The following is a 23,117-nucleotide window of genomic DNA, read 5'->3' as shown; positions in this document are numbered from 1 at the left end:
CTGAATGAAGAATCAAAACAATTCGTTTCAGTGCAAATGCCCACACTGCAAACATCTGAAGCTGATCAGAATAATTCAACACAGTCCTATACAAAGATGCATATCTTGGATTTGTGGAATGCACACTCAGGAAGCATGCATGACACAGAACTGGCACACCAAGCTCTGTATCCTCCTACCTAAAAAGTACCGTAAAGGAGGTTAGGAAAGACCTAACCTCTGTAGTACCTGCCCATTTAGATATTCCTAAAATACTTAAAGCATGTGACATTGTCTTCCTCCCTCGAAAAGTGTTGCACAAACACTTACCTTAGCCATACACACATCATTAGTCCTTAATCCTATAGAGTCTCAGGCATATTCAATATGACTATTCTAATTAAAGCAAGCTTACTTCCTTAGGTCTCTCTAGAAGACCTCTCCAGACAGTTGCTCAGACTGAATTCAAGCTGACCTGCATGATCTGCCTCAGTGGCATCCCGTGTCTGCACTGGTTCTCAAGGGAACTAGGTAGACAAGTCTCCTTAAAATTAGCCTTTGTAAACATCTCCACCTAGTGCACACGAACCAATTTCCACAAAGAAGGGTTACATGCTGCAAGTTTATGTTTTCCAGCACTAAATTTCCCATCTTAACCCGCCCACAAAACTTTGTTCATTTTATATTTTAGAAATACATTTTAATTATCTTCTCATAAACTAAAAGCATTCTATATATTCAATAGAATCAATTTCTTAAAGTGTTGTTTTTTGCAGAAACAGCTAGTTTGAAGCACAGCAAAGGACTGACTGCTCTTGACACAGCTAAGAAAACAAAACAAAACAAAAACACAGAGGCTGATTAAAAATATTACTTACTGACCCTTTGCCTAAGGCTCAGCAGCAATGTACAAGACAAGCGTTTGAAAAACATTTTTTCTATAGAGGTGAATAAAAAAGAAAGGACACAATAAAAATACAAATGATTTCTACTAGGGATTAAGAAGATCAGGATTTTTCTTCCCTGAATTTTTTCTTCCCTGAACAGAATGCACAAGCAAACTTTCAAAAGAGTTGAATGACAATAAATTGAAACCTAAGGTTTGCTTTCAGAACTCCCTGTCATGAGCTGTAATTACATTGAAGATACTGTGATTTTAAAAATAAGGAGTAGCATTTCAAAAAGAGCAAAACTATTTGCCTTACCAAACAAACAAACAAAAAAAAAATAAAAGAAACAGCATAGAGAAAGAAGGAAAAACCTAATGCTAAAAAGCATAAGCCAGCTTCTAAATGTCAGAAGAACAAACTTTAGGATTACCTTGTCCTGGATCTCTCTACAAGAATTTTTTTATGCTCATCAGAAGTATCTGTTTCTGGTCAGCTTCAGAACTACACTGTCAAAAAGCAGACTCATTATTCCTACAATATGTCAATGTTCCAAAATGCCAAAGCTCTTCCTAAGTGTCCCAGCAAGTATGTTGCCTTACACTTACTAGACTTCCCACAGTAGCGACAGGGATTTTTTTTTAAGCATTATAATTTTAAGACAGGATAATTTTTTTAACATGGATTGCCATAAACTGCCCCTTTCAGTTGACCTTGCTTCCTAAGAAGCAGCAGCACACAGCATGCACACGCACACATCACACCTTAGTAGTCACAGGGAACGTAACTATTGCCACTACATTTTTCTTTAAAGTCCCTGCAGTTTGCTCCTTCATCATGCTGAATGTTAAAGCACAGCACTGTTTTAAAATCAGCCTAGTTCTCTGTTTTGACCTAATAATTAATACCTAGAAGTTGATTTAACACAGAGATCATAATCCTTCTGAAAAATTGCACTTCTCAGCACATTTCTTCCAACTGCAGGAGACACAATAACAAGCAGCCCTTTACCACAACAGAAGGTGTCAAGGAAAGCTCCTGTGTTCTGTCCTTCATCACAGCCCAATACAGCACAGTTTGAACTAGAGGGACATGTAAATAACAAATCTTCTTCACATAGCTGAAAGAAACCATGAGGTTTATTTTCAAATGTGGAAGAAGAATGTAGGAAGGCTGAACAGAAAAGCCAAGGCTTTTTAGCTCTTCTGCTGTCTCTGATATGCTTCTTTCCCTGACAAACTGACCTTGCACCAAAAGCTGGCATCTGCCTGTTACCCTGGCTTCAGGTGTCACTGAGACCTCCAGTTGATTGCACCTGGCCACTGCTAAGGGAGCAAGCACGGTGCAGTAGCCATCTCCCTGGCTTCAATGCCATGTCACATGTCACAGCCCATGTGCATTTGTGTGTGCACATGTGGCATCTCCTGTTATGTCACAGTACTTGGGTGTTATTACATTGCTTTCTGTTTCACGACAATGATGACTCCAAAAATTATAGCATTATAAGTTTTAAAAGAGCTTATTAGATGTCTGGTTGACATTTGGAGGATGAAATTCAGTAATGAAATGAAAGTAAGAAGACTATCTGAACTTTAAAAGCCATTTAAACTCTTGCCAATGATTATGGCAGTCTCTTTTATTTCTAAGGTATACATCTCTGAAGTACTCTAGTCTGGGGACCTGTACTCTCTATGAGGCACTGCCAGTAGTTCCAGTCATGAATCAATTACACAAAGTGTGTTACAAATTCACACCAAACCAGCACCTCCATTGCATCTCTATTCAGCATTTGAGTTAATCTTCTGTTTTTCATGCAAAAAGGGAACACACAATAATCCCTCTCTGTTCAGATTTGAATAGAAGATCTAGTACAAATCAGGACAAAGCACTTGATCAAACGATAACCCATTTAACTAAGAACAGGCCTTCCTCAACCCTAGCATCTTGCGGAGCAGAAGACTTATTTCTTCTTGGGGTCCTTGACAGCTGTTTATCAAGAGGGAGTGTCTTGGTTTTGGCTGGGATAGAGTTGATTTTCTTGCTAGTAGCTGGCGTGGTGCTGTGTTTTGGATTTATAATATGAATAACGTTGATCATACACTACTGATTTAGTTGTTGCTAAGCAGTCGAGGACTTTTCAGCTTCTCATACTGGCCTGCCAAAAAAAAACAGGGATTGTCCAAGAAGTTGGGAGGGCACATAGGCAGGATAGTTGACCCAAACTGAGTCCACAGACTTCAGATCTCTCATGTTGAAGACTACATCAAGGAGAAGTGAGTTTGGACTGAAAAAATGTGGATGCTGTTTATGTTTGGGACCTGAAGAAATATGTCCTCTTGGCTGCTGTGCAGAGTTTGAAGACAAGAAAGACAATGAAGAAGCATAACCTATGTGGAGGTGATAGTTCTCAGCAATGAAGGCTCCGAGGACATGGTTGGCAAACAAGATAGATTTGATGAAGTTATGCTTTGTTCAAGGGGAAAACACATTTTCAGCATATTGTTAAATGAAATTTGAAACAAGATATGTGGCTTTTTCAGGTACATCCATTCCTCTCATTTCTTGTTAAATGCTTGTGGTACCATTAGACTGCTAGGAGTTATATGCTACGAACATTTCTCTCATTTTCCTTTTCCTTGGGGAATCTGGTACAATGTAAGTGCAATGACCCAAAACATCAGCTTCAGTTATGATATCGATCCCATTTTGCCTACAATAGCCTATCTGAAAAACTAACATCATTTCTGTGACAAGGAGTACTCTCTATCAAGAACTAATTTTACTCTGTAGCTTCTTATTATCACAGACAGTAGTTTTATGTCATACTGCCAATATTCATATTTTCCATTATCCTGTTTTTTTTCCATGCAGGACAGAAATGTAAATATTGAACTATTTTCTCTCTTTTGTGCAAACAAAACCAGTGACAAACACTGATGGCCTGCAAGGAGGGGGAAGAAAAGTATATTTAAAAATAGCAACTTAAGCTTCTTTCCTAAACAATTAAAATAGACTGTTTTCTCTCCAGAATATTAATTAAGAATGGAAGCTCTAGAAATTCATGATACATGGGGCTAAATCAATCTATTACAGATTTCTGACATGTATAGCTCATTCATCATTTATCAGAAGGGAATTTAAATTAAATTGAAATAAGGATGTTATACTTACTGTAGCTAATTCATCAAATTTGCCAAAGAGCTCATTCAGCAGTTTCACCAGCTCTTGGGCAGTACATTGTGACGCCAAACTTGTGAACCCCACAATATCTGCAAACAAAATACTGTAAAGAGGAAAAAGACAAAGAGATATCAGTATCAGAAGACATTGAAATTCTCATTACTTTTATAGCATGAATGTGATGCAAAGCACAAACTCCAAACAAGCCCTTAAACACTACCAATAAAGTGCTAGTTTGAACAAAAATGGCAAATATTCAGACCAATACACATCAGTCTGGTGCTGTCAACTGTTGTAGAGAACCCTGGGACACTTTCAATGCCTATACACTTATCCAGTGTACATATGGCAAAGCACCTCATTCATGAGGTTGCCCTACCAGCACTCCAGGAGTACAGAGAACAATTGCTTTTCCTCTTTACAGCTGGGATTTTCTCAGCTGGATTGATTTCAAAGACAGTTTTTCACCAGCAGAGTTCCACTGCCAAATTGATAAACCTTGAACGAGGTTTACTAAGTACTGAAAAACAGGAATTAGTTAATAACTTGTATACAGTAGCTCTGTGATGTGGTTTTACTGCTCCTTCTGAGGAGCTAGCATCCACAGGGTAAGGCCAGGCTTCTCTGTACTGTGCTGCATGTCTTGGGGTAAGTGTCCAGCTTTCATCAGTGTTAGCAAGGTTTTAATGTCCAACAGTTTAATAACAGTTAACAGTTACTTATCATCTGTGATGATAAGGGGAGAGACCTGAAAAAGTGCATATACTATTGTGACAGAGTGAATAAAAATTATTGTGCAGATCCTGAACTCAACAGCATGGAGATATGATCCTTTTAATTATTCAGATCCCTTTATCTGTTGGCAGGGGCTCGGACACTGCTGCAGAAACCTAATGCATTTATCTCCAACACCCAGACTACAGATGTCAAACAAGTCTTTATTTATACAAATGCTAACAAACAGTCCCATGCTACATGTCTTAGGTATACTTGACACAGTGTAAAACTTAGCTTGCAAATTGTAAGTTAAATTAAACATTACCTACTCCTCTTCCTCTACACAAACTTTCACCCTATAGATAAAACAGCAGATGCTAGAAAAGCAGGACTAGTAAGTCTACTGTTTCCCATTTAACATAACCAGGTCTGAGCTCTTCCATAAAGCTACAAAAAAGAGCAAACACAACTCATGAGCCAGCCCCGTTTCTATAATTTTATTTAACCCAGTCACTAAAATCTCTTGTTAATCAGAGCAGGTTAGGTAACATATTCCAGCACAAAACCAACTCATCTGAAGTTCAACCACTTTAGTCTACGAATAAAAGCTCTAAGTTATCATATTAATCCTTGGGGTGGTCTCCCCACTCTCTTCTCCTTTGAGCATGCTTTATGACAACATTGCTCAAGATGTCCCTGGTTCAGGGGAACAATAGCTTTATGAAACACTCTGCTGTTTAAGCACAACAAAAGGGCTTCTTAAAATATTCAGAATTTAGTAAATTTTACTGATTTGTGACTCTGCTACCACGAATGTGAACAAAGCAAGTGATGATGGGTATGGCAAAAGGCATTAACAGACTGAAATAACACCAGCAAAGTTCTCTGCCCATTTGCTTCTGAGGATCTACTAATTCTCGTAAATCTGGACTCATATCCTTGTTGTTTGACAGCCCCAGGATGGTCTTTCTGGAAAACCATCAGTCAATATCAAATTACCCTCCTAAATTCCTTGAAGATTTTTCAAATGTATTTAAATGTACATCAAGGTCTTTCACATGGTTTGTTTTATAACCCATTTGCTTTATGACTAAATTCACATCAGAATTCATATAACTACAGTTGTTGCAATTCAATATGTCATATAGTTTCCAAGTTTTAGTTAGTATGGAGGGGGAATGTAAATGTTATTTTATAACAACAGCTTCTGCTAGCTGCCATTTTACATCTCATCCTTTGCACATTCTACATTTTTATTGTTTTCATTTTTCTATTTAGATTTTAAATACGGCAGTTCACATTTTTGTGTGTGTGTAACCATATTTACAGTAACAGTAATATCTCCCGCAGCATCAACAACATCCACTTGAAAAAAATTAGCTTTTATGGTTGGTTAGGCCTTTGAGGTAATAGCAATGTTTATCTGTTTACCAAGGTCTTTAACAATGAAGAACACACACAAACCAGAAATGTCCAGTGTTTGTGGATAGTATGTAACTATGTCTTAAGAGCAAACAGAGCAACCATTACACTGCTGACTTGTACACTTAAATCAAAACCTTGCAAGTAGTTAAGTACAAAGCACAGGAAATACATTCATGCACAATTATTCAGTTAAAAGTAAAGTTATTTTATATACGACTACCTTAATAAGTCAGTTTGAGATCCTTGCTAATCCTTTAAACATGTTGAAAGAGCATCTATTAATGCTTAACCCTCAGAATTTGATTCAAAAATAGGTAATTATACAAAAAAGCTAAGTCCATAAAAATACCCATGAAACATAACTCAACATGTAATTGCAACTTCAGGTAAAATACTTAATTACGGTGTTCTGAGACACAGTTGTAGTTCAGTTATGCTTGTGAATTACTTCATACAGCAGTTAACTGCATATATATATCTTAAGGCTAAAGGAATATGTTAGGTTACATAATTACTGATGCACTTTTTTAGCATAAGGATTGTTAAAAAAATTGTAATTGTTTTTTTTTTTTACAAAATTTCTAACTGCATTATTAAAATGTGCAAAGTATAACTCCCATGACTGGACATGGCACAGTAGATGCTGTGAGTACAAGCCCTGCTTTTTTTTTTTTAGAGAAATTATTTATTTCTACCACCACAAAATATTACAACCATAGCAGCTGCTGCATTTCTTTTGAAGGTAGGCTGAAATAGAAATGACCAAAACTGATTTTTCAGCAGACATTACAGGAAACAGCCTTGCAGACCCAAAGTGCAACTGGGACTGAGAACCTGCTGCTTCCGTGGTCAGTTGCCATTCAGGGGTAGCAGTCCTGAGGCGGGTGACCCCCTCTCACACACATGGAGCTCCGATATTCTAAAAATGGCATTGAAACTCATTAGCCAGTTCATTTTATTTTAGCTACTGTGCTGACCGATACTGTCTCTTGCACTTCTTTACCTCTTCGTGTCCATCTGTTGCCTCTTCCCTTACTACTTGGGCTGCAAGTGTTGTTGTGGCAGTGCCACTACTTACTCTTCATTGTATGACGTCCTAAAACAAATTTTGACAGCATCTTGGTCTGCGACACAGAGTTTTGACTATGGAGTCAAATAGCCCATCTTCACACAAAAATAATAAGACTCTTAAATGTAGGCCATGACTAATATTTATATATTTAGAAAAGCTAAGACAAAGCTACTACAAAAATTATGTCAGTTTTAAGGTGCATTAATCACTCCAGTAGATGCACCCATTCAAAAGCAAAGTAGTCTTGGTTCACAGTAACTTAATCACTAATTGCCATGGAGGTTCAACATCCTCAGAGACGATTAAAGCAGAGTAAACTAGGGCTACCTTATTTTTGCATGAGAGTCCTCGTAATGATATAGTGTAGAAAGGAACACTTCACAGTGATTGCCATTAAAAAAACCCCATGCATTAGCATATATAGAAACAGCAAGTGAGAAGCTACTCATTAACAATTGTTTCTCTTAACAACCATTCAGGGATATGACTCTATCTGCTTTAATTCCACAGAAATCTTAACAATGCCATTGGGGCACTCTGGTGAAAAACAAAACAAAACAACAATCTCAATTAAACTGCAACTATTAAAGAAAGAAGAGAAATGAAAGTGGAAAGTGAAAACAAAGGGTATTTCTGTCCAGCAGCATAGCTTGCACATGATTCAAGCACCACTCTCTGTGACAAGCGGTGTGAATGTGAGGGTTAGGAAGGTTAAGTAGTTATCTCAGTGCTAAGCCTGGTGTTGCCTCATTGCCTAGAGACTCAGTAATGCTCTTACTCCTCCGTTCCACAACTGAGCAAAAGGATCCCAAGGTTCTATCACTCTTTTTGCTTGTGGGCTACAGCAAAAATCCTGCAAGACTATGCTTTTTGAGATATTCAGCATTTCTCCTGTATTTTCAGTCATACCAAGGTTTTACCAACAAGTTCACAGGATCAGGAAGTTTGGCTAATTAGATAAAAACTTAAATCACTTCAGCTTTTAGACAGACAAGTTATTAGCATCATAAATTACAACAGCATGTCAATATTCTAATTAAATCCTAGGGGAAAAAGTATCTAGTTATTGAGCAGAGCTTTGTCAAACTTCTGCTCTGCTCTCGATTTTAAAGTCTGCTAGAGTGCTGTCCTGGGTTAGAGGTTTGCTTACTCCCAATGCTACCTGCTTGCTTACAAAAGATGAGAGGAATATATACTGGGCATTAATAAAGCACAAAATAGCAGTAGATGGAGGCTAATTTGAAATCTTTCCTTGTGATGGCTTCATTTGAGATGCAAGGAATGCTTTTGCTACTGGTTTTCTCTCTCAGGGTAACAGCTATGATTACCCCCTCCATGACTTAAAACTCCCATTGTTCCTGTAACATCTTCTGATCATAGCTAACAACTGCTTGTAGTTGCAGCTGCACCTGCATTAGCATTGCCTTACTTCTTGCAGCACTCTCAAAGCAAGGCAAAAACCCCGTTTTGATTCTAGCATTTCTGTGGCTATTTTCTGAAACTTTTGACCAGTCTTACTCTCGTTTAGTAAACCAAGCTTAAAACTACTTGTGTTTTTGTATAATAATATTTTAGTTTTAACATTTTTTAAAATGTTGATTGCTAGAGTGAAGCTTAAATACTGTACAGTGTACAGTAATTGCATCTACAATTACCAATGAACAGTTCCTGCTAGATGTTCTATATACAGACAACATGCCTCAGCTCTAAAATCCACATAAATTTGGTATAAGACTGTATGTCAGACCGCTGCAACAAAGCATATATGGTAGATACCTGTATCTTAATGTGTAAATACAGATTTGTAAGCATTGAAGAGCAGTGTTTTTCTTTCGATTATTCATTTCCCTCCTTATTTATTACTGTCATAGACAGAGGGAGGGAGTGTGCTCTTAGCAAGATTGCGGATGATGCCAAGCTGAGTGGTGCAGTTGAAACACTACAAGCAAGGAACGCCATTCAGAGGGACCTTGACACACTTGATGAGTAGACCCATGCAAATTTCATGAAGTTTAACAAGGTAAAGTGCAAGGTCCTGCACCTGGGTCAGGGCAATCCCAAACCTGGATACAGACTGAGAGATGAATAGATTGAGAGCAGCCCTGCGAGTAGGACTTGAGAGTACTGGTGGATGAAATATCAGACGAGTCAGCACTGTGCATCTGCAGCCCAGAAAGCCAATTATATCTCAAGATGTATAAGATACTTGCATACCAGCAGATTGAAGGAGATGATTTTTCCCTCTCTACTCCACTCTCATGAGTCCTCATCTGGATCACTGTATCCAGCTCTGTGGTCCTCAGCACAATAGACATGGACCTGTTAGAGTGGGTCCAGATGAGGGTCATGAAAATGATCAGAGGGCTGGAACACCTCTCCCATGAAGAAAGGCTGAGAAAGTTGGGGTCGTTCAGCCTGGAGAAAAGGTTCCAGGGAGACCTCATTGCTGCCTTTTAATACACGAAAAAGGCTTATAAGAAAGACAATGAAAGAGTTTTTACCAGAGTTTGTACTCACAGGACAAGGAGTAATGGTTTAAACTAAAAGAGGGTAGATTTAGATTAGATACAAGCAAGAAATTCTTTACTATGAGTGCAGAACAGGTTTCCCACAGAAGCTGTGGATGTCTTATCCCTGGAAGTGTTCAGGGTCAGGCAGGTCAGGGTTTTGAGCAATTTGATCTAGTAAAAGATGTCCTTGACCATGAGAGGGGGATTGGATTAGATGAACTTTAAAGGTCCCTTCCAACCCAAATCATTCTATGACTCCATGAGCCATACTTTTAATGGAGGTTTCCTAAGAATCTTTCTTAAAGTTACCTGGAGTATTTGATTTGATATGCAAACAGCTGTTTCGAATTGTTTCTGATATAAAAATTCTGAACAAAATCAAAGCAACAATACAGTGTGCAACTGCAGGAAAGAAAACATAAACAGACATTTCTCTCATCTCTGTCACAAACAAGGAGTTGAGCTGATTCAGCACAGGCATACAGGTTACATACATCATTATTTCATACTCCTTGATGATCTGGAGCACTTCTGTATTGGCAAGCACTGAGTCATCCCTCTATGACCCTCTGTATTCCTGTTTTCTCCTCTGTGATCCCTACACGCCAGCATAGCCAGCACCTGCCCGGTGACTCTGCAGCCTTCCCACAGCACTGCAGGAAGATGCTGCACCTATTTGGAAAGCCTATGGTTTGGTTTAAGAGATTTTAACTGCTTCCCAACTGCGAGTACTGATGGAGCAAGCCTTTTCTATTTTACTCTGTGGGGTGTTTACAAGCAGAATGCCTGTCAAGTTACGCAAGACATTTAAGAGCTTGTTAGGTGGTAAATGTTCACTTTTAACAGCACTCATTCATGTGCTTTATGCACTTGAATAGTCCTGCCGATTTCAATGGAGCCACTTGTATATAAACGAATACTCAGCAAAATAAGGAGGAGTTGAATGCCCTGTTTTTTCTTTCCTCTTGGGTCATTTGTTTAATTAGAGTACAACTAAAAATGATATTTTAATGGCACATGCTGCCCCAGAAAGGAACCTGTAGGAACCTGTAGGTCTTGTTTTTTGTTTTGTTTTGTTTTGTTTTGGGGTTTTTTTGTTTGGTTGGTTGGTTTTGGTTTGTTTTTTTGTTATTTTTTTTCTTAAAGATCAACCATAGGGGAAAATTATTAATAACTTTATCTATAACTCACTGTGACAATGAAGAAGCAAGTGCTCTCAAAAAATTAAAGAGAGCTATTAAAGTTAAAAACAAAGGGAGGGTTGTTTTTACAGAAAAATCATTAATGAAAACTGGTTAACTGGGAAGTCTCATGAGCTCAGAAAGACCTACATGCAAAAAAGCCTGTTCATAGGTGTCATGATCATGGCTTTTTAAAACATTGGAATAGATAAGCTAAATCCCATTTTTTTTTTTTAATCCTGATGCTTTCTAGAAGACAGGACAGATCAGAAGGATTTGTATGCATATTTGTATGTACATTTGCTGCAGACTGTGCTCTGGCCTCAGACTGGGTCAACAACCTCTAAATGGCCATGAGGAATCTTTTTAGTGGTAGCTTTGAACCAGAAAGTATGTTGCCTGAAATTAACATATCTTCTTACAAAGCAGACAGTTCTATTTCACACTTGTAAAAATTAGGCTAAATGAAATTGTTGTGACAGAGGCTTAAGAAATTGGTAGCAGTTCAGTGTTCACTTTCTATCTCTTGAACTTTTTTTGAATCATAGAATCACAGAATCATTTCAGTTGGAAGAGACACTTGCTATCATCAAGTCCAACCATAGCTTAACTCCAGCAGTAAACCATGTCTGTAAGAACCTCATCTATAGACCTTTTAAAAACCTCCAGGGATGGGGACTCAAACACTTCCCTAGGCAGCCTGTTCTAATGTCTGACAAACCTCTCCATGAATATTTTTTTCCGAATATCCAATCTGAATCTTCTCTGGCACAACTTGAGGCCATTTCCTCTTGTCCTGTCACTTGCTACTTGCGAGAAGAGACCAACACAACGCTACCACCTCCTTTCAGGTAGTTGTAGAGAGCAATAAGGTCTCCCTTCAGCCTCCTTTACTCCAGGCTAAACAGCCCCAGTTCCCTCAACTGCTCCTCATCAGTCCTGTGCTCCAGACCCCTCACCAGCTTTGTTGCCCTCTTCTGAACTCCCTCCAGCACCTCAATGTCTTTCCTATAGTGAGGGGCACAAAACTGGACACAGTATTCGAGGTGGGGTCACACCACACCAAATGCAGTAAAATGATCTCTCCTCTAGTCCTGCTGGTCACACTATTCCTGATACAAACCAGAATGCTGTTGGCCTTTTTGGCCACCTGGGCACACTGCTGGCTCATGTTCAGTCAGCTGTCCATCAACATCCCCAGATCCTTTTCCTCCAGGCAGCTTTCCAGACACTCTTCCCCAAGCCTGTAGCATTTCATGGGGTTGTTGTGACCCAAGTGCAGGACTCTGCAATTGGCCTCAGGCCAATGATCCAGCTGATCCAGATCCCTCTAAGGAACCTTTCTACCCTCCAGCAGATCAACACTCCCACCTAACTAGCTGTCATCTGCAAACTCACTGAGGGTGCACTCAACCCCCTCATCCAGGTCATTGATAAAGAACGGGCTGCAGTACTGAGCCCTGAGAAACTTCAGTCGTGACCAGCCACCAACTGGATTTGACTCTGTTCACCACAACTCTTTGTGTCCGGCCATCCCGCCAGTTCTTTATCCATAGGAGAGGACATGCATCCAAGCCATGAGCTGCCAGCTTCTCCAGGAGAATGCTGTGGGATACGGTGTCAAAAGCTTTACTGAACTCTAAGTGCACAACATCCACAGCCTTTCCCTCATCCACTAAGTGGGTCACCTTGTCATAGATGGAGGTCAGGTTGGTCAAGTAGGACTTGCCCTTCATAAACCCATGCTGAGTGGGCCTGATTGCTTGGTTGTTTTGTTTTGAGTTGCGTGATGGCACTCAAAATGGTGTGTTCCATGATCTTCCCTAGCACCGAGGTCAGACTGACAGGCCTATAATCTTCTGGATCTTCCTTCCAACCCTTCTTGTAGATGGGCATCACATTCATCAACTTCCAGTAAACTTTTCTGGACACAGGAAATAATAAAACTTCCCTGGGAAATATTTCTTGTTCCCCTTTTCTCATGCACAAATACATGGAGAGGGTTGGAATGGATAATAAAATTTTTTTGTACCATTATCTCGCTTCCAAAATAAGGTGAATTTGTGCCTACTGATCTTTCTTTTTTTTTTTTTGATATGAAACTGCTGCTAAATAGAGAGCTTTGATGTTCTTCAAAAATTAACAGTTAATGAAGGAAAAGAGCAGTTATTTCCTTATGTTTCACTTAATCTCCAAATACAGCCAAAAAAAAATTGCAGAACCACCACAAAACTGCACTAGGAGAAACCAAATAAAAGGAAGGGGAATAATGCAAATAAAGGTGATAAAAAGTTAACATAAACAAAATATTCAGAGCCATTAATTTGGAAATATAAAAGCTAAATAAAAAATAAAGAGTTACAGATCAAAGGGGCCAAACTACATTTCAGATTGTGGACTGTCAGTATTTGTTTCTGCAAAGCTAAAGCAGTAAGCATAGGCATTGTGCAAAGGATCTGCTTCTACTGGAAGTAAATTATAGAAGTTCAAGCTCTGGCATTGGAGGAACATGGAAGCTGCAATCTTTCATCTTTCCTCTGCACTTCTGGCACTTTCAGTAAAGTTATATAAAAGACTTTCCCTAAGGTACAAGCTTGCACATGTCTCTCTTAGCGGGAATTTTTCATTTGCTAAGTGTGAGCATTTTGGAGGAAAGAAGGGTTTTCCCACAAACCACTACAGTTCCCAGTGCCCTTGCAAGTTACTTTGATGACACTGTAATTTGTTGTAGTAAGCCATCTATTCAGTGCTCATTTATGGGCTATATTCATTGATGCCCTTAGAAATGTCTCAAATTGAAATATAAAGTAAGTTTTAAACTGGCACCCTCTCCACACAGAAATCTTCAATTGATATTGAAGGAGTTTAATGCTTTGTACTGCAGAAATAAAAATAAAATCCTGGATACTAAGGTGGTGGTCTGAAGTGATTTGTAACTGAAAAAAGCTATCTGTAAGCAAAATAAAATCCTCACTTTACTACAGATGTAGGAATAGCTTATTGAAGCATGACACAACACTGAGGGCTTTGACCTCAATATGGAGAGGCATGTTTGCATTCCCTTCCAGGGGTCTGGTCAGTTGCAGGCAGTCATTGAACAATTATTTGATAGTTGGTAAAATATTTATCAGCTAAATGATAAACCAGGGCTGTTACCACATGTATTTGAAATATGCCAGTATCTTTTCCCAGTCCATTATTCAATTCTTGCAGGGGTGTATATATATATAAATATATATGACTGTAATGTATCAGCCTGCGTTTTTCTGGGAGAAGGTGAGGAAGCTACCTGTGTGAATCTCTTATTTTTCACATGCAAGATCTAATACTTAAAGATTTGTTGTTGTTGCTGCTCTTTTATGGGATTTGTTTGTTTGTTTTGGGCTTTTTTTTTCCTTCATGCAGCTATTTAGAAGACTGAAACAGATGGGTTTTGTTGCTGGTGAGACTTTTCCTTTTTCTTCTTTTCCTTCTGTTCCTTCTGTTCCTTCTTTTCCTTTTCCCTTTTCCCTCCCCCCCCCCCCCCCCTTTTTTTTTTTTTCCTTTTATTTTGTTGAAAAATTGTGTAGTTTACTAACTGCATGCCTACCTCCTCCAGCCTATCCTTTCTGGAGGATAAGGCTCTGACACTTCCATATATTTGCTGGGAGAAAAAGAGAGCATTGCAATAGTAGAGTTGAAAGTGCAGCTCATTTTCTATTTTCCACTGTGTAGCTCTAGGGTTAAAAACTCCAGAAGTTTAGAACAATAGAGGGTTTTTTTGTTAGTTTGTTTTAAAAGTCACATTTTACAGAATGCTTCATGTGAAAAGGGCAGCTTGTGACAATATGGGAATGGTCTCTTAGGTCTGCCCAGCATAGCACTAAACTGCCACTACTCAGAAGAAAAAAAGTTGTTTTCATCTCCTAAAAAGGTAAAGCCCACATCTTACTATTGGCACTCACACCCAGCAGCACTTCCTGGAGGGATGCTGCAGTGCTGTCACCCACACTGGTGTCAGGGTGGCACCTGTAGGGAGTTCCCTGGCATCATTCAGATCAGAAGAGTCACACAGTCCCTATGATGAAACTGGTTTATCGGGACCTGCTAGCTACATCTTGTTGGGTATTTACTCGGACACTATGCCCCCCTTTATCTTTTTTTTTTTTTTTCTTTAATTAATACAGTAGTTGCATTACCGAAATATAATGTAATACAGTTTCTTAAAGTACAGATGGTGAGGAGACGTCTCCTGTTTTCAGTTCTCTTCCCTGAGGATCTTTCCTTTCACACTAAAATGAGACCGTCTTACTTTGCCTCCACTAGCCCCAAAAGTACCATCTTAATGTCAGAGAATGAATTCACCTCTCCAGATGGGGTATTCAGGTTCAAAATCTTTTATGAACTTCACATCAAAGCAGTCAGGAAGCCATAGCAGCCTTAGTGGTTATGTGAAACATCATTTCATGTAGAAAACAAAAAGGGTACTCCTGAGGTTACATTTCAAAAAGATCTCGGTGAGGGAGAGGTCTCAGAAGCATTATAATCAACCAGTTCAGCTGCAAAGCAATACCATTTAAGAAGACTACCCATACTGCAACCAATGCAGACCTGTGACAATCAGAAGTTATAAATGTGCTAATCAGGATATAATTATCATTGGCTTGCCTTTAATCTGAATGTAAGTGCAGCCAACAGTAGTATACATGTATTCTACAGCACCGTGACAGCATAACTAGACACAATTTTTGTAAGTATACAAGCAATGTGATCACAAAAGGGACAAAGACAGTAGAAGGCACCCAAGCAACAGAAATTTGGCAGATAGCAGACAAGATAAGCACAAGTGACTGAAAATAGACAGGACATCATCCAAAAGCAAAAGATTGGCAAGAAAAAGAAGAAAAAGAAAATGGTGTTGGAGGGGAGAACAAGATAAAAGCATGAGGCATAAACAAGAAAAACTGGAGAAGGAGGAAGACAATCCACCTTGATTTTGAATTCTGTCCTTCAGGAGCTCTCAAGTATGACTTTGGCAATTGAGAACCATCAAGGACCATAACCAATAATACTAACTTTGCAGCATGAACTCTGGGGTACTGTACACTTAGATCTAACTTCAGATTGGATTGTTAAAGATGAAATGTTTTGTATACATAGTGGTGACGATGATAAAAATTACGTAAGGTTTAACCATTAGCAAGAAGTGAGCTTCTAATGAATAAATTGAGTAAGGTTTAATTTTACAGTGTAAAACTGACCTCATTTTTCTGTTTTCCAAACACCCCCATTGCAGCCATCTCTGATTCCCTCACTGACACAAATGCCTTTAGTTGCAACAGCTTAGTCACTAAAAAGTGATCCTTGCAAATATTAGTCAGCTCAATGGTAGACTGAACTCCAAGAGAAGGAACTTAACAGTTGATGAGGGAGAGGAGGAGGTGCTAATGGAGTTTACTCCTTTGCCACATGAGTACACAGTGCAAACCAAAGTAGCTCTGCAGCACCACTTATTAAGCTTGCACCTTGCTTAGTGCTAGGGTGGCACCAAGTAAACCTCTCCGACACTGTTTTTAGTGTGGAAGCAAGGCACTTGGAGAAAAAATAACTAGAAACAGTATGATAAAACAATACCATTCAGGCAAGATTTACAAGGAATTTGGTTTGGAGGACAGAGAAGAATAGCAAATGAGAATGCACTTTAACAACAGCCAGTATAAATGAGGGCACTTGCACAACAGTCTGTTACTGAACAGAGCAAGAAGTAGAATGGAGCCTCAGCCAATAACCTCTGAGTAGAAATGGTCATATGAGGAGGACAGACACACATTTTTTTTAGTTTACATTGCACTTTCTTTACACATCTCCATGCTGTTACACAGAAAATCTATTGCATTAGAAGTAACCTATCTTACTATCAGGAAAATATAAATCTGTAAAAGTTACCATGTTAAATAAATACTCCTATTCACCCAAAACATAATACAGTGCAAAAAGCATGAGTACTCATTCGATAATTATACCTGCCTCCCAGCACTGCTATTCTAAATCATTTATTGATTCACCATTATCTTCTGAGAAGACAATTAATTATTCCTGGTGGGCCCATTCTCCTCCTCTGCATTAATGACCATTCTTCATTGTACTGCTTGTTTGTGGGTTTTAGGGGGGTTTCTGTTGTTCATTTGTTTGTGTTTTTTGTCTGTGTTTTTTTGTTTTGTTTTGTTTTTCTGTACGACCTGACTGCAATTGCATGTCACTGTATTTGTACTGAATATTCTTTTTTTAAAATTATTTCTTGGGACATATCATTCCTACCTAACGTTGTCATGCCTTTGAATGTAAATCTTGTGGAAAATCCTTTCAGGAGGCTTCAGGAAATCTTCCTTCATTTCCATTGCAACATTCCTGGGCAAAAGACTCATCAAGAGACGTTCCTAAAAGAAAACATAAACAACATCAGTTTTGTGGAGCAGTGTGTGACCATTTCCCTCCACCTTCTACAGCCTGTGTAGGAATCTTTTTTAAGTCTTATGCACTATAAATAAATAAATAAATAAAATAAAGAAACTATACAGAAAGGGAAGATACAGCTTCAAGAGCAGATAATTGTCCATAATTTTCATTAACATCACAATGCTAATAATAACAACTTACTTTATTGTTAGTAACATTTATCTGTCTGGGAAATACTGCCCAGAATCATTTGCTATCCTTTTGTGTGTCCTATTTCTGAATCTAGTGGATGTGTTACATTACAAGGACTATGACAGCTGCTTATTAAGCAGGGAGAGTGGATGACAGATCTATACACAGTCTGAATCAGCAGAACAGTAATAAGGGTGCAGTTTTAATTGCATCTTATCCAGTGTGGCAATGTCTGTTCCAGCCAGCTCAGTAATGGAATGCATCAGTACAAACCCCTGGTTTAACACATCTCTTCTTGCTATACACTCAGAGAGATTTTAGGCATGGATCACCAACCTCACAAAAAGGACCTCTGATATTTTCGATCTTGTAAGTATTGACCATAAAGGCATACATAGTTTTTCCATATATTCATGGGTATCACCTGGAAAACTTGCAGCAGGTGTTCTTAGGTGTTGTGAGGTGTCCTTAGTTACCTGCTTAAGTTTTGTTTTCACACAGAAAGCACTTGCCATTTAAAATGCAGTTCCAATCTTATCCATCAGGTCTGCTGTCCTCAGCCATGGCAACAGTCTGAATGAATTCACATATATGCATCTGATCTGATTCAGGAATCCCAAGTTCCAGAGAACATGGTAAAAGACTGGATGGAGCAAGGAAAATGTACCCTTGCTGGAAGAGGATCAAGTCAGGGAATAGTTAAGCAACCTGGATATACATAAGTCCACGGGCCATGATGGGATGCACCCAGAAGCACTGAAGGAGCTGGTAGATGTCATTGCAAGTCCAATTTCAATAATGTTTAATCAAACATGGTGACTGGGAGAAGTGCTTGAAGACTGAAGGAAAGAAAACGTCACTTTTGTCTTCAAGAATGGCAAGAAGGAGGAGCCAGGGAACTACGGATGAGTCAGTTTCACACTGAGTCCTGGAAAAGTGATGGAGCAGCTCATCTGGAAACCAGGTTGGTTGGACCAGATGATCTTCAGATTTCCCTTCCTACCTCAATTATTCTGTGATACTACTATATGATGATTGAGAGCCACCATAATGATAGCTGAGAGACATCACAGAAGTGCAGCTCCTGGCCTCACCACATCCTCTTCTTATTTAAATGACACTAAATAAACAAGGAGTAACTGAGGTTATAAAATGAACTGATCACCTATCAGACAATACAGAATACACAAAAGAGAGAAGTTTGGACTGATGGTCAAATTCTCTGGTGCTTAAGATGGCATAAACTCCAAAGGTTGATGGAAATTCAGAAGTATTTTAATGGTGCAAAAGTATTATTGAAATTTGTTGTTTGATATTGGATATATACTTAAATAAATGTGGTTATGTTATACATATTTTTTTTTTTTTTTTTGCTACTGACTAATTACTTGCTGTTTATTTGGTATTTATTTTAGACTATGGAAATTATGTTAGACAAAAAGCAAATTTGAGCAATTCTCTTGTTCGAGTTCAAAATGGGTCATAAAGCAGTAGAGACAACTTGCAACATCAACAACACAGTTGGCCCAGGAACTTCTAGTGAATGTACAGTGCAGTGATGCTTCAAGAAGTTTTGCAAAGGAGATGAGAGCCTCGAAGATGAGAAGCGTAGCGACCGGCCATCAGAAACTGACAATGACCAATTGAGAGCGATTGTCGAAGCTGATCCTCTTACAACTACACAAGAAGTTGCCAAAGAATGCAACACTGATCATTCTGCAGTCATTCAGCATTTGAAGCAAATTGGAAAGGTGAAAAAGCTCAATAAGTGGGTGCTTCATGAGCTAACCAAAAATCCAAAAATTGTCGTTTTGAAGTGTCATCTTCTTTTATCCTATGCAACAACGAACCATTTCTCAATCAGATTGTGATGTGCGATGAAAAGTGGATTTAATATGACAACCGGTGACCACCAGCTCAGTGATTGGACCTAGAAGAACATCCAAAGCATTTCCTAAAGCTAAACTTGCACCAAGGAAATGTCATGGTCACTGTTTTGTGGTCTGCTGCTGGTCTGATCCACTACAGCTTTCCGAATCCTGGCAAAACCATTACATCTGAGAAGCCTGCCCAGCAAATCGGTGAGACGCACTGAAAACTGCAATGCCTGCAGCTGGCATTGGTCAACAGAAAGGGCTCGATTCTTCTCCACGACAACACTCGACCACACATTGCACAACCAATGCTTATAATTTGAACAAACTGGGCTACAAAGTTTTGCTTCATCCACCACATTCACCTGACCTCTCACCAACCAACTACCACTTCTTCAAGCATCTTGACAACTTTTTGCATGGAAAAGGCTTCCACAACACACAGGGTGGAGAAAATGCATTCCAAGAGTTCATCAAATCCAAAAGCATGGATTTTTACGTTACAGGAATAAACAAACTTATTTCTCGTTGGCAAAAATGTCTTGCTTGTAATGGTTCCTCTAGTTATAATGATTTCCTCCTAGTTATAATGATTTCAAATTCACAGTCTGACACTGCAATTACTTTTGCACCAACCTAGTACTATCCTGCACGCCAATTTTGTGTCTTATAAGGACTCAATGTTCATTGTAGCTTCTATTTAAGTGATGACATTAACAAGATCTTCGCCATCTTGCTGAAATGGATAAATAAATTCCAAAACTTTTATGGACAAAGAGTGGGGTTTCAGCTTTCCTAGAAAATCAGACTGAAAAAACAGACAAACAACCAAATGAAAATTACACTGACAGACTCTTACAGAGACCAGTGCTGACTGAATAGTTTTTCTATGTCTGTAAACACAATTAAAATACAAGACATGAATAAAAAACTCACAGATAACTTCTGCAGTGCATGGCAAATAGCGCAGAAGCCAGGGAAGTAGTAACAATCATTATTACTATGAAGGCAGCATTGGAGAGCTGCAAGATGCAGCACTTGACAACATTGAAACCTGCAGATGTCAGGTACTACTGTATTAAGGGAGGCTACAAAAAATGGTGATTCCTGTACATGTGAGCCTGACTATTACAACACCTGAAGCGAACTTATGAAAATACTACATCAAATTGTTGTTGCTTGCTTTTTCATTAGAGATGGGGAAAAAACAAAAAAAAAGGTAGATTACTGAGGAACAAAGAGTTATAGTGTTTTTACAAAGAGGGTTAGCAACCTCAGATTCACTGAGCAAGGAAAGACTTAATTATGGCTTTCTCAAAGGCCAGCCACTGCTGACCTTTCAAGCCAAGAATGGAAGCAACATTATGGCTGTAAAGAATTGTCACTAGAAGAGAGACTGGAAAATGTAAGAAACAAGTCCACACTGGAAAGTATTGGAACACTGAAAATAAATGAAAGACAGCATCTAGCTCTCTAGAAAAAATATAAGAAAAGTCTCTTCTATTTTGGGCAAAATCTCATCTGTCAGTCAAAGCAGGATTGCCCTTCAGGTCAGCTTAAGGAATGATCAAGGACTCAGAGGCTGGAGCTGCAAGAGTATACCAAAACCGTTGGAAGGTTTGGGAAAGGCCTCTGCCTGGGTCTCTATTCAGCAAGTCCTACCATCATTGTCTGTTTTTTTCACGTGCTCCTGTATGTTTGATCTGATTATAAAAATAGTCTGAAAACCAGGTTAAAGTGAAAACTAGAGGTGCATGACTTGCATAGTGTATTGAATGGAACAAGTGACAACACCAAAGCAAGGCTGGTCACATTTGTGGTGACATTCATGCTTGAGTGGTTGTTGCCTCTGACAGGGATGGGTGATGGCAGAAGAAAATTGAATGAGTAAGACAGGGAGCACTAATCAATTGGTAACAACTCTGACTAGAATAAAACAATACTCATGGTGCAGACGTTCTTATTGGTGATAAATGGTGTACTGAGGTAGACTCAACACGTGGCAGATTCCAAAACACAGGGAGAGAAAAATGTTTCCATATTTTCACCTTTCTCACTGGTTCACAATGCTGTTTAGGCTTATTACAGCTGGTTTCTACCCAGAAAATTAAAACTTGGCCCTATGACCAACTTATGTTATTTTAGAAATCTGTACTCTCTTACTCTCCTGCTGTAAATCCTCATTCAGCATTAATGTGGTGAAAAGCGAAACCACGTGCTGAAAAAAAAGTTTAGTTTCAGAGACTGCAATTGTCTGCAAATGATTTTGCATGCCCTGCACAAATCTCACTAACAAAATGACAGATGAGTATCTGTATTTCCTTTGTTCACTGCATTTTTCATTAAATTTGTATTTTAAATTGCCAGTCCTAGCCTGGGATTTGAAATGTCAAACTGGGCTGCCTCTGCCAGCCATTTTATCCTCACTAATGAGGATTTCTGTATCATTAATGAAGACTTAGTTAATTTTGAAAAGGACACTTGAATTAGAAAAAATCCAGATTTTTTTCTCCCACAGTAATGAAGCATTGCTAGAAATAAGAGAAAGAACAAACATTCATTTGACTCCAAGGCAAGTCAAAATGTGCATACCAAGCCAGTTAGGAAGTATTCAGTGCTACCTTGGCACTATTCAAAAACTAGGACGATTATGCACATGGTAAAGAAGGAAAATATGCAAAAGCAGAGAAATTGAAATAAAACCAAATTGTTTCCCACTGTTAATGACCAAAAGGACCCTATATTACTACTTGTTCTTTGGAATGGTCTCAACCCTAATTGCAAGTACAAGCTCCTGTAATTCGATGCTCACTCCGGGTTGGACCTAGGGAAAAACTAAGTTTTGTAGTTATTCAAGACTTGGTTAGACAATGCCATAGTTGACCAGACCTGATGTTGCTGGCAGTCCTGCTTTGAGAAGGTTGTTGGACTGGATGTTCTCCAGAAGTCCCTTCTAACCATTGTGTGCCAACAAGGGGGACAACAGCACAAGGATCAGGAGTGGAGGATGCCTGTGGCTTCCTGGCTGAAGCTATCCTGCCACCTTGACACATACAAGTGTGGCTTCTAAAACAGCAGCAAAGCTCAAGGCTCAGCACCCTTTAGCAGTAGCATGATTTCTCTTTCCTGAGAGGAGAAGCAGAAAGAAGCAAGCAGACTACTGAGACTGTTGAAACAACAGTTTCCATCATCTGCACACTCTATTTTGCCCCAATGCTCTGTTCAGTTTTCACCAATTTGGAAGCTTCTCAGTACAACTCCTCCCATCCCCATTCCTGGTCTGCACAGCTTCTCCGACCTGCATCCTGACTCTGCTTTTATGCAAATGCCCAGTGCACGTTCCTAGTACATTTCTTCTGCCTGTCTCCAAATGAAGATGGCCTTCCCCTCCCATTTTGAAATATCATTGTCTGTTTTATTTTAATGCTTCTTCCAAACACTTACAACTTTCTCAAAGTACCTTTGAAATTTTCACCTTGATTTATAATATTTTATGCTGCTCACCAAACAATACTATCTAGTCCAATACCACATTGTATTCCTATTGTACAAAATTATTTATTTCGACATCCGTATGGGGAACGACTGTGAAATATTTTCAAATTCCTTCAGCAGGTTGTAAATCATTTATGAACCCACTCTCCCTTAATCAGAAAAGACTGAAA

The 23,117-nt window shown here is 38.9% G+C and overlaps 1 protein-coding gene across 4 annotated transcripts in view; it reads right to left on the bottom strand.

The window, feature by feature from the left end:
- ADCY1 (adenylate cyclase 1) overlaps positions 1-23,117 on the bottom strand; it is a 144,229-nt gene that overhangs the window by 67,952 nt on the left and 53,160 nt on the right. For all 4 annotated transcript variants that reach the window (XR_010470219.1, XR_010470220.1, XM_005510172.4 and 1 more), the window contains 2 exons: positions 17,249-17,367; positions 4,038-4,149 (listed from right to left, as the gene is read on the bottom strand). Coding sequence is in view for 2 of the 4 variants with exons in the window: in XM_005510172.4 (XP_005510229.2) it covers positions 4,038-4,149; positions 17,249-17,367 (231 nt within the window). In the remaining 2 variants the exon portion in view is untranslated. The remainder of the gene's footprint in view (positions 1-4,037; positions 4,150-17,248; positions 17,368-23,117) is intronic.

This window comes from Columba livia, chromosome 2 (genome assembly GCF_036013475.1).
Source record: "Columba livia isolate bColLiv1 breed racing homer chromosome 2, bColLiv1.pat.W.v2, whole genome shotgun sequence".
In the NCBI taxonomy this organism is placed as follows: Eukaryota; Metazoa; Chordata; class Aves; order Columbiformes; family Columbidae; genus Columba; species Columba livia.
This window is presented reverse-complemented; position numbering and strand designations above follow the sequence as displayed.